The following is a 12,676-nucleotide window of genomic DNA, read 5'->3' on the forward strand; positions in this document are numbered from 1 at the left end:
TTTTTTAACCCCTTGATGCCAGCCGAATGCATATATGCAGTTGCTCAGTCAGTGGGTCTTAATGCTAAACGGTTGCATATATGTGGCCCTGTTAAAACAACATATCATGCTGAGAGCATGCTCCCAGCACTGTAGCCGAACCCGAAAGCTGCCGATGCATACCAGTGCTAGGAAACTTTCTGATCATGTGGCCACCAATCACAATGGTCACGTGATCAAAAACCCCACCTTCTGGCACCTGAAACACCTTAAAGGGTTGGGAGGCTCCGGCGCCAAGGAATTAAGCAAAAAGATGAAATGCATAGTAACAGTGTAACCTGTAGCATCCAATAAGATTCAAGTTTTCAGTTAACTGAAAATTACTGAAAAATTAAGGCAGGAATCTGATTTTACCAGAGATGAGACTGCTCTACTTTTTTTTAATAATAATGAATAACACCATATTTGCTTCAAATTTTATTTTTCTGTTTCAATATTTTTATTAAGTTTCGAGGTAATATGACAAGCCATGGTTTTCCCACGCAGGGGCAATATTGAACAGGCACATACAAAAGAAACAGCGTATGTACTTAGAATGATTAACATAACTGTAAACTGTTGCCAGGACCCAAAAGGGTCAGCGTAGAGGTAAGGCAAACAAATAGCACAAGTTATACTGTATTATGCCCTAAGGGAAATCAGTCTCCATATAATAGCTGTCATATCAAGAATGGAGAGGAAAAGAAAGACAGAGGAGGAATAAAAAGGGTATAGAAGAAAAAGAAAGAGAGAGAGAAAGGCCCAGGGAGAGGGCGAGTACCACGGACGCGGGACCCGCACAAGCAAAGTTTACAGTCGCCCATAGCTAGCTGGGGGCGGGGAGGAGTTCAAGCATATTTTATTTTTAAGTATAAGTTTAAACATGATACAAACATTAAATTGATGTAAGAGTCCTGAGTGTGCTTTCCCAGATGTAAACAGTTGATTTGCAAAGTGTGCTCCAGCAGAGGGTAGGAAAACATCAAAGGCAGTTGAGAGTGAGAACTACATGTAATAAACCAGCCATTAGTCAGAATCCACCGATTTCAACTATTGGGTATAATGGACTATTTCAGTAGTATGCAAAATGCGCAGGCAAGCTGCTGAAATGATCTGGTCACACACTGTGTCAATAAATAATGCTATTATATAGACTGAGACTTTGTAGTTGACAAAGAATAAACGCATGTCGTCACTGAAGTCAGCTTTTCTGCATTGACTATGATGATGGGATATGTTCAGGTCACACTGTATAGTGTTTCATTTGTGTGTCATTGTCAAGCAGAAGGTGTGTCCTCTAGGACTCCACAATCAGCGATCACAATCTTCTTGCTGGTCTTCCCACTGTTGGAGCCATAACTTTCCATCTTCTTTACGACTTCCATTCCTTCCACTACATTACCAAACACCACGTGTTTCCCATTCAGCCTTTCATTTAATGATAGCAATAGAGAAGAACAAAATATATGAGTAAGTTGAATTTGTTGGTTTCAAACAATTAAACAGAACTTTAGTTTGTTGTCAACCCTGAAGACTGATTTCATCTAGTGGCAGAAAACTGTCTGAAGCAAGAGATTTTTTTTTGACATTTTTTAATAGTGCCTGATTTGAAATAAAAACAAAAAACAAAAAAAAACTGGAGTTCTGCTTTAAGGATCATTATTAGGTAGAACACACAAAAAAAACTTTTCTATATCAGTTTCCTAGATTTTAGGGCTGTATTTATGGAAAGACATTAATAGCTAGCACCAACAACAGCATTCTAAGTATGCAATTATCTTTCTTCAATGTTTGTTTCTTTATTCAACCAAACTGACCCGGTGGACATTGATAGGTGGGGGATTGGCGTTTGGGGTTGGAAGGAGGTGGGTGTATCCATTCTTTCTATGCACACACATTAACCAAATTCCTAATTGTGTCTTACAATGTGTTCTAATTTTATGTTTTAGAAGCAATTTATAATTACATAGCATAATGACACATGTATCAAGATACCTAAGAACTTGGGATAAATGAAACCTATATAGTTAGTGCCTTGTTATCCTTGTGTACCTAAGACGATCATCTCACTGATACTAAATGTTAGATGATAGTATGGTATCTTGTACATAAAACCTTGCTTCATCTTGATATTGCTACGGAAGATTTACCCCCTTCCTGACCAGGTCATTTTTTGCATTACGGCACTGCGTTACTTTAACTGACAATTGTGCGGTCGCGTGACGCTGTACCCAAATAATTGTTATACTTTTTGTTCCACAAATGGAGCTTTCTTTTGGTGGTAAGTTATAGCATCTACAAACTATGGGATTTATTTATGGCATTTTTATTTATTTATTTATTTTTACTAGTAATGGCGGCGATCAGTGACTTATAGTGGGACTGAAATATTGCAGCGGACAAATTGGACACTAACTGAACTTTTGTGGGGACCAGCGACACTAATATAGTGATTTCAGTGCTAAAAATAAGCACTGTCACTATAACAAAGACACTAGCTAGGAATGGGTTAACATCAGGGGTGATCAAAGAGTTAACTGTGTGCCTAGCTGGTGTTTTCTTACTGTGGGGGGGGGGGGGGGGGGTGCTTTTACTAAAGGAAACCATGGATCCATGTCCTTGCTTTGCAGGAACACCGGATCCATGCCTTCCTTACTGACAAAACGGCAATCTGCCTTGTTTACATAGGCAGACTGCTGTTCTGCCTGTGTACTGAATGATCAGCGGGTGCTGGTGGACATCAGGTCTGTGGGACCAATTGATCGGTTCCCGCTGTGTACAATCACAGCGGGAGCGAGCCACCTGTGTGTGTCCCAGCAGACAGCGCGGCGGGACAGGAAACGGCATAGACTCCCGTGGTAGTCTATGCCCGGCAGTGGGTGCAAATACCTATCTTAAATACCTGAAAGACCTGAAAGGTGCCAAATGTGACACCGGGGGGGGGGGGGGGAGGGTTCTGATGAGCGGAAGTTCCACTTTAGGGTGGAACCCTGCTTTAAAGTATATCTAAATGCAAAAAAAAGTTTTTAGCTTTGGATAGAAATGGGTTAGAACAGCTGTCAGTTTTTATTGCTGTCTGTGCCCCCCTGGTAAAGAGGTTCACACTCTTTTTTTTTGCCTTTTTTACCATTATCATTGAAAATGAAAGTAAAAGAAAACCCACATTTTGGGTTGTCCCAGAAAAGTAAAGGGGAAATCTTCCAATGGGGAGACTATTTCTGGTGACATGGAGGTCCCCAAGGAATTTCCTACATTTTTAGGGATTTCCTCTCACTTCTTGTTTGGCTATGGGACAGGAAGTGAAGGGAAATATCCACAATTGAACACAGATGGCGAAAAATAATTCTAACAGGGTTTATAACCTTCCCTTGCTTTATCAAAATTGAAAACAAAAGTTTTGCCTATAGTATATATGTATATTACATTAAAAGTCACCCTTTAAGATGTTTTAAAAGAAAGGTCTGCTTAGCAGTGCCAAATAATGTGAGTTCTGAGGCTTGAATGTGCAGTCCCACCAACTTGTACCCTGTCATCCCCCAAGACTGTGCCTGGATGTTCCAGATTCCCCAAAGACTTCTACAGTCTATAATATACAAGTTTGTAGTCTAATGGGATTAACCTTCTAGCTGCTCTCTGCCATGACATAGGAATACCACAAAACATAAGAACAGAGATATCAAGTTAAAGCGGACCTTCAGGCATCTTTTCATCTATTAAATCTTTTTCCCTTGTTTTAACTTATAGTAAAACATTTTTTTTCTGCCAGTAAATACCTTATACAGCCCACTTCCTGTTTCTTGTCTGGTAAAAAACCTAGGCTTATGACATAATGCACAGCTCTGTCTCTCACTCTAGTGAGAGTTTGCCAGAAAGGGAGGGGGGATGAGTCATAAGAGGGCCGATGAGGGCTGCAGAGCTGGAGCTGTGCCTTTGTGTGTAAATCCAAGAAGTAAACAGGCAGCAGCTTCAGCTGCCCACAGTTAAAATGGTTGCAGCCAGACTCAGTGGAGGGAGAGTCTGGAAGCATATTATTTGGCAAGTACAGAATGACAGTATATATAAAATAATATGCAAAGTGGTTGGAGGGAAGCTTCAGAAAGGCAAAGATGTTTTTATTACAAATTATGTGGGCAGACTGCAGTTTGTCTTTAAGGAAAAGCCTCTATAAATAATCCATTGCATACTGTATAGCCTTACTGAACGCAAACCCCCTCAAATTCTCTTGCTTTCAAAAATTGTTTTAAAATAAGAATTTGTTTAATTCTGTAAACCAAGTTACTTCATGTTTTATAGATAAAGATTTTAAAAATATAGTTTGGATAGAAAATGGAATGGTGAAACCACCTGTAAGGCCGCGTACACACACGCGGACTGTTCGCCCAACCTTGTCCGCTGAACAGTGTTTGGGCGGACAGTCCGCTCGTGTGTGGGGCTTCAGCGGACAGTTTCAGCGGACAGTTGGCCGAACAAGGTCTTACGGAAATTCCGAAAAACTGTCCGCTGAAACCTTGTTTCAGCGGACTGTTCGCTCGTGTGTAGGCTTGTTCGGCCAACTAAGTCTCGCGCATGCTCAGAAAGGATTTCCACGTCGGAAGGTTGCATTGCAGTGTATAGGACGTCGTATTTTTCGTCCCGTCGTACGTGCCGTTCACGTCATCGCGCACGGTTTCAGCAAACTGTTCGTCCGTCGTGTGTGGCCATGTCCGTCCATGCTAAGTTTGAGCGGACTGTTCGCTCAAACTGTTGGACGGACAAAGTTGGGCCAACAGTCCGCGCGTGTGTACGCGGCCTAAGGTTTTTTTTTTTATATTATTAAGTGCTATAAGGAAGATAGCCTCTTATTCCCTGTCTTTAAAGAGGAACTAAACGTTCTTATGTTTCAGAGATAAAGGTGGCGCCATCTTCGCTGCTATTTAGACCTGTAGTTGCAATGGTGCTGCATATGTGGCTAGCTACAGTATCTCACAAAAGTGAGTACACCCCCTCACATTTTTGTAAATATTTTATTATATCTTTTTATGTGACAACACTGAAGAAATGACACGTTGCTACAATGTAAGGTAGTGAGTGTACAGCTTATATAACAGTGTAAATTTGCTGTCCCCTCAAAATAACTCAAGACACAGCCAATAATGTCTAAACCACTGGCAACAAAAGTGAGTACACCCCTAAGTGAAAATGTTCAAATTGGGCCCAAATAGCCATTTTCCCTCCCCAGTGTCATGTGACTTGTTAATGTTACAAGGTCTCAGGTGTTAATGGGGAGCAGGTGTGTTAAATTTGTTGTTATCACTCTCACACACTCATACTGCTCACTGGAAGTTCAACATGGCACCTTATATCAAAGAACTCTCTGAGGATCTGAAAAAATAATTGTTGCTCTACATAAAGATGGCCTAGGCCAGTCATGTCCAAAGTCTGGTCGCAGGCCAGTCACGGCCTGCGTGCCGTTTTAATACAATCCCCCTGGTGATTTGGAGATATATATATATATATATATATATATATATATATATATATATATATATATATATATATATATATATATAATGTTTGTGGCCCCCAGGGCCACAAAAGATATATATCGTATTTATCGGTGCTGCCTTGGACGGGGCGGGACGAGCGTCGTCAGAGTACATACAGGAGAATCTCCTATTTACTCTGCGGCATCTGTAATAGGAAGTCCCGTCTCCTGGGCTGCTTTGGACGACTGCTCTATCTATCATAGGAGGCAGGACTTAGGAATATTGACCAGGCTCTTTAATACAGTCGCACACGTTCCTGGCAAATATGACTCATAAAATAGTGGGTGCTGCAGCGATTACCAGTTGGGTCCTGGAAACATCAAGCAAGTGTACATATTCGCCAGCACATCATGGATCGAGAACTTCCGTCCAAAGGTTTTTTTAATGAAAGCGATCACATCACAAGGATAAGTGTAATGTTTCGGAGCCGCGCAGAGCCCCTTCGTCAGGCATGTGATTAAGGGGCCCTGCGCGGCTCCAAAATGTTGCACTTATCCCATTGATGTGATCTCTTTCATTAAAAAAACCTTTGGACGGAAGTTGTCGATCCATGGTATGCTGGCGAATATGTACACTTGTTTGTAATGTAATCTGTTTGGCGCTCATCCTGCCCCCTCCCTGTCCCCTCTGAGGCTGCATATGGGCATCGATCAGGCTGCACTGATGGCAATGGTGAGGCCGCATTCAAGGCAAAGGTAAGGCGGCATTCATGGAAATGGTGAGGCTGCAGAGATAGCAATGGTGAGGCTGCAGAGATAGCAATGGTGAGGCTGCAGAGATAGCAATGGTGAGGCTGCATTGATTGCAATGGTAAGGCTGCATTGATTGCAATGGTGAGGCTGCATTCATGGCAATGGTGAGGCTGCATTGATTGCAATATTAAGGGTGCATTGATTGCAATATTAAGGCTGCATTGATTGCAATGGTAAGACTGCATTGATTGCAATGGTAAGGCTGCATTGATGGCAATGGTGACGCTGTATTCATGGCAATGATGAGGCTGCAGATGGGCACTGATTATGTTGTATTCATGGGCACTGACCCTTATTTTACTTTACAGTTCTTTTATCTAAAAAAAAAATTTTTTCCCGAAACGTCCCTCTTAATGTGAAGGTGCGTGTTATACACCAATAAATACGGGAAATCCAAATAACACACCTGAACTCATCCTTAGTCCTGAGCGATGCTCGGGGATTCGTTGGTGGCCACAAAAGATATATATCCAAATAACATGCCCGAGCTCATCTCCTCACCACTCACAGCCACAAAGGCATGATAATTATCGTTGGGCAGTGTATTAGTCCTCAGACGAACACACTTAAACTAAATTTTATTGGTTCAAAGAATGTCAGGCAAAATGGTCAGCCCTCACGCATGTTCACTTCATCAAATCTGGCCCTCTTTGAAAAAAGTTTGGACACCCCTGGCCTAGGCTATAAGCAGATTGCCAAGATCCTGAAACTGAGCTGCAGCAGAGTGGCCAAGACCATACAGAGTTTTAACGGGACAGATCCCATTCAGAACAGGCCTTGCCAAGGTTGACCAAAGAAGTTGAGTGCACGTGCTCAGCATCATATCCAGCAGTTGTCATTGGGAAATAGACGTATGAGTGCTTCCAGCATTGCTACAGAGGTTGAAGGGGTGGGGGGGGGGGGGGGGGTAAGCCTGGCAGTGCTCAGACCATACGCCTCACACTGCATCAAATTGGTCTGCATGTCTGTCATCCCAGAAGGGAGCCTCTCCTAAAATTTGCTGAAGACAAGCAGACTAAGGACATGGATTACTGGAACCATGTCCTGTGGTCTGATGAGACCAAGATAAGCTTATTTGGTTCAGATGATGTCAAGCGTGAGGTGAGGAGTACAAAGACAAGTGTCTTGCCTTCAGTGAAACATGGTGGTGGAAGTGTCATGGTCTGGGCCTGCATGAGTGCTGCTGGCACTGGGGAGATACAGTTCATTGAGGGAACCATGAATAACAACATGTACTGCAACATACTGAAGCAGAGCATGAAGGAGACTTTGGAGACTGGATCCCAGGGCAGTATTCCAATATGATGATGACCCCAAACACACCTCCAAGATGACTACTCCCTTGCTAAAGAAGCTGAGGGTAAAGGTGATGGACTGGCCAAGCACATCTCCAGACCTAAACCCTATTGAGCATCTGTGGGGCATCCTTAAATGGAAGGTGGAGGAGCGCAAGGTCTCTAACATCCACCAGCTCTGTGATGTCGTCATGGAGTGAAAGAGGACTCCAGTGGCAACCTGTGAAGCTCTGGTGAACTCAATGCCCAAGGCAGCGCTGGAAAATAATGGTGGCTACAAAAAATATAGTAACACTTTGGGCTCAATTTGGACATTTTTACTTAGGGGTGTACTCAGGGGCGTACTAAGTGGGGGGGCGGGGGGGCATGCCGCCCCGGGTGCCACACACTGGGGGGGTGTCAGGCCAGCGCCCCCCCCTCCCCTCTCCGCAACTGAAGTGTCAGACAGCGCCGTGAGGAGCCCGAGGCACTGGCAGTAGGCGGCATTGGGGGGGGGAGGGGGGTTGCGAGCAGCACCCGAGTGGAGTGACATCTGCCGGCTCAGTGATCCGGGACCCGGCTCCCCTTCTCTCTGTGGTCGCGTCGCGCTGCCGTTCTGATCAGTCTCGGGCAGCGGCTGTCACTCACAGCCGAGCAGAGTGAAGCCGCCTCCCCCTCCTCCATGCACAGCACTGTGTAGACAAGGGGGGGGAGGCGGCTTCACTCTGCTCGGCTGTGAGTGACAGCCGCTGCCCGAGACTGATCTGAACGGCGCGATGTGAGTCACGTGACTACAGAGAGAAGGGGATTATTGCGCCGGGTCCCAGATCACTGAGCCGACAGGTGACACTCCACTCGGGTGCTGCTCGCACCTCCCCCCTGCAATGCCGCTGCCTTGGGCTCCAGGTACACTAGGGGTTCTTTACTGTGGTGGGACCTGCACTGTAGGGGGGTCCTGCACTGTAGGGGGTCCTTCACTGTAGGGGGGGTCCTTCACTGTAGGGGGGTCCTGCACTGTAGGGGGGTCCAGCACTGTAGGGGGTCTGCAGGGGGGGTCCTGCACTGTAGGGGGGGGGGGTCCTGCACTGTAGGGGGGTTCTTTGCTGTGGTGGGTCCTGCACTGTAGGGGGGTCCTGCACTGTAGGGGGGGTCCTGCACTGTAGGGGGTCTGCACTGTAGGGGGTCTGCACTGTAGGGGGGGTCTGCACTGTAGGGGGGGTCCTGCACTGTAGAAGGGGTCCTGCACTGTAGGGGGGTCCTGCACTGTAGAAGGGGTCCTGCACTGTAGAAGGGGTCATGCACTATAGGGGTCCTGCACTGTAGGGGTCCTGCACTGTAGAAGGGGTCCTGCACTGTAGGGGGGGTCCTGCACTGTAGGGGGGTCCTGCACTGTAGAAGGGGTCCTGCACTGTAGGGGGTCTGCACTGTAGGGGGGTCCTGCACTGTAGAAGGGGTCCTGCACTGTAGGGGTCCTGCACTGTAGAAGGGGTCCTGCACTGTAGAAGGGGTCCTGCACTGTAGAAGGGGCCCTGCACTGTAGGGGGGGTCCTGCACTGTAGGGGGGTCCTGCACTGTAGAAGGGGTCCTGCACTGTAGGGGGGTCCTGCACTGTAGAAGGGGTCCTGCACTGTAGAAGGGGTCATGCACTGTAGAAGGGGTCATGCACTATAGGGGTCCTGCACTGTAGAAGGGGTCCTGCACTGTAGAAGGGGTCCTGCACTGTAGGGGGGGTCCTGCACTGTAGGGGGGTCCTGCACTGTAGAAGGGGTCTTGCACTGTAGGGGGTCTGCACTGTAGGGGGGTCCTGCACTGTAGAAGGGGTCCTGCACTGTAGAAGGGGTCATGCACTATAGGGGTCCTGCACTGTAGGGGTCCTGCACTGTAGAAGGGGTCCTGCACTGTAGAAGGGGTCCTGCACTGTAGGGGGAGGTCCTGCACTGTAGGGGGGTCCTGCACTGTAGAAGGGGTCCTGCACTGTAGGGGGTCTGCACTGTAGGGGGGTCCTGCACTGTAGGGGGGGTCCTGCACTGTAGAAGGGGTCCTGCACTGTAGGGGGGGTCCTGCACTGTAGAAGGGGTCCTGCACTGTAGAAGGGATCCTGCACTGTAGAAGGGATCCTGCACTGTAGGGGGGGTCTGCACTGTAGGGGGGTCTGCACTGTAGAAGGGGTCCTGCACTGTAGAAGGGGTCCTGCACTGTAGGGGGTCCTGCACTGTAGAAGGGTTCCTGCACTGTAGGGGGTCCTGCACTGTAGAAGGGGTCCTGCACTGTAGAAGGGGTCCTGCACTGTAGGGGGGGGTCTGTACTGTAGGGGAAGATTCTGCACTGTAGGGGGGTCTGTACTGTAGGTGAGGATTCTGTACTGTAGGGGAGTCTGTACTGTAGGGGGGTCTGCGCTGTAGGGGGGTGGGTCTGTACTGTAGGAGGGTCTGCACTGTAGGGGGGGGGGGTCTGCGCTATAGGGTGGAGGGGTCTGTACTGTAGGAGGGTCTGCACTGTAGGGGAGGATTCTGTACTGTAGGGGGGTCTACACTGTAGATGGGGGTCTGTATGGTAGGGAGGGGGGTCTGCACTGTAGGGGATCTGTGTAACATGCAGAGGGTCCAGAGCTGTGAGGGGCTGTGTAATGTAAAGGGGTGCAGAGGTGCAGGGTGCTGTGTAATGTAAAGGGGTCCAGAGGTACAAAGGCTGTGTAATGTAAAGGGGTCCAGAGGTTCAGGGTGCTGTGTAATGTAAAGGGATCCATGGGTACAAGGGCTGTGTAATGTAAAGGGGTCAGGAGGTTCAGGGTGCTATGTTATGTAAAGGGGTCCAGAGGTACAAGAGCTGTGTAATGTAAAGGGGTCCAGAGGTGCAGGCTGCTGTGTAATGTAAAGAGGTCCTTAGACGCAAGGTCCTGTGTAATGTAAAGGGGTCCAGAGGTGCAGGGCGCTGTGTAATGTAAAGGGGTCAGGAGGTTCAGGGTGCTATGTTATGTAAAGGGGTCCAGTGGTACAAGAGCTGTGTAATGTAAAGGGGTCCAGAGGTGCAGGCTGCTGTGTAATGTAAAGGGGTCCAGAGGTGCAGGGGGCTGTGTAATGTAAAGAGGTCCTTAGGTGCAAGGTCCTGTGTAATGTAAAGGGGTCCAGAGGTGCAGGGTGCTGTGTAATTTAAAGGGGTCCAGAGGTGCAGTTGTGGAGAGGGGGGGTACACAGTAGTGACAAAAAGATATTGAAGGATGCAGAGGTATGCAGGGGACACGGTGGGTGTTTTTAAATTTTATGGTGGGGGGGGGGGTGCCAGATATAGGATCCGCCCCGGGTGCCAAATGCTCTAGGTACGCCCCTGGGTGTACTCACTTTTCTTTCCAGCAGCTGAGACATTAATGGCTGTGTGTTGCGTGAATTTGAGGGGACAGCAAATTTACACTGTTATACAAGCTGTACACTCACTACTTTACATTGTAGCAAAGTGTCATTTCTTCAGGGTTGGCACATGATATGATAAAATATTTACAAAAATGTGAGGGGTGTACTCACTTTTGTGAGATACTGTACGACACCAGCCATATGAGGGCTTGAATCTTTGGTTGAGAGATGACAGAAGCACAATGGTAACTGTGAGAATTATCATGAGGTCATTCTGTAAGAAACAGAAAATCAAGTATTTAAAATGCTTATTTGCAGGGTTTTCCTTTCAACAAATTATTTGTATTCCTATTTAAAGTGTTTTTGAACTTGCTAGAAAATGTGACTACTCCAGGAAGAGTTAGTACCCCAGCACAGCCCCTTCCTTCCTTGCACGTCATAGTCCTCTCCTCTTCGGGAAGCGTCTAATTACTGTCTGGCTGTCCAGACAGTTTTCCATTCTATCGAGAACAAAAAAGGGTCTTGGCTATAGATGTACTCTTAACACCATATTCTTTCATTGAAAATCTTTTGTCCCATACACACAATCGGATTTTTCGACAACAAAACCGTGAATTTTTTTCCGAAGGATGTTGGCTCAAACTTGTCTTACACAGTCACACAAATGTTGGCCCAAAATTCCGAACGTGAGAATGCGGTGACGTACAAGACGTACGACCAGCCGAGAAAAAGGAAGTTCAATAGCCAGTGTGCCTGCATCTGCTTGATTCCAAGCATGCGTGAACCTTTGTACAACGGACTTGTGTACACATGATCGTAAAATCCGACAAGTTTTGTTGGCGGAAAATCTGAGAACCTGCTCTCAAACATTTGTGGGTGGAAATTCCGACAGCAAATGTTCAATGGAGCATATACACGGTCAGACTTTCCGACAAGCTCACATCCAACATTTGTTGTCGGAAAGTCTGATCGTGTGTACAGGGCATTTGAATTATCTCATTAGCTATGTTATCAATGATCTTACCAATCGGCCTTGATAGTTGATATAAAGAACTGAGAGCCATTGCTGTTGGGCCCCGCGTTGGCCATGGCGAGGACACCTGGGGTACTGTGCTTCAAAATGAAATTTTCATCTTCAAACTTACCACCGTATATAGATTTACCTCCAGTGCCATTGTGATTGGTGAAGTCACCACCCTGGAATTAAGATGGAAAGTGGAAAAAGAGTTGAGAATAATATGTATATTATTGACACTGATCAGGGATAAGATCATAGATTTGCTTGTGGGTCACGTTTTAAACGTTTTACATTCACCTCAATATTTGTTCACACAGGAGTCACCAAATCACTAATATCCTCATATTGATGCTTCTGATGTGCAGAGAATTACACACATCTGCATGAACATATTTAGATGATTTTAAAAAGTTGTCAATTTACCTTTTGTGCAGCTCCTGTTATATTGTCACCATCCATCCTCTGCCCTTTCACTGTTTATTGCTGATGCTTTTAAATATCCATTTTACCCATCTTGATGAATAAAAAAAACTCAACAAATGCTTCATAGTAACTACTGCTTTTAAATATATACACTCACCGGCCACTTTTTTAGTTACACCTCACTAGTACCGGGTTGGGCCCCCCTTTGCCTTTAGAACCGCCTTAATTCTTCATGGCATAGATTCTACAAGGTGCAACTGTTCCTGAGATTTTAGTCCATATTGACATGATAGCATCACACAGTTGCTGCAGATTTGTC

General features: G+C 46.2%; 1 protein-coding gene across 3 annotated transcripts in view; it reads right to left on the reverse strand.

Moving 5' to 3' along the window:
- Window positions 1-443: 443 nt before the first annotated feature.
- LOC143960763 (peptidyl-prolyl cis-trans isomerase-like) overlaps window positions 444-12,676 on the reverse strand; it is a 67,396-nt gene continuing 55,163 nt past the window's right edge. For all 3 annotated transcript variants that reach the window (XM_077469639.1, XM_077469638.1, XM_077469640.1), the window contains 2 exons: window positions 11,941-12,113; window positions 444-1,446 (listed from right to left, as the gene is read on the reverse strand). In XM_077469639.1, the coding sequence (XP_077325765.1) occupies window positions 1,296-1,446; window positions 11,941-12,113 (324 nt within the window). In that variant the 3' untranslated portion in view covers window positions 444-1,295. The remainder of the gene's footprint in view (window positions 1,447-11,940; window positions 12,114-12,676) is intronic.

Source organism: Lithobates pipiens, unplaced genomic scaffold (genome assembly GCF_037356315.1).
Source record: "Lithobates pipiens isolate NorthernLeopardFrog02 unplaced genomic scaffold, aLitPip1_a1.2 Scaffold_8, whole genome shotgun sequence".
NCBI lineage: Eukaryota > Metazoa > Chordata > Amphibia > Anura > Ranidae > Lithobates > Lithobates pipiens.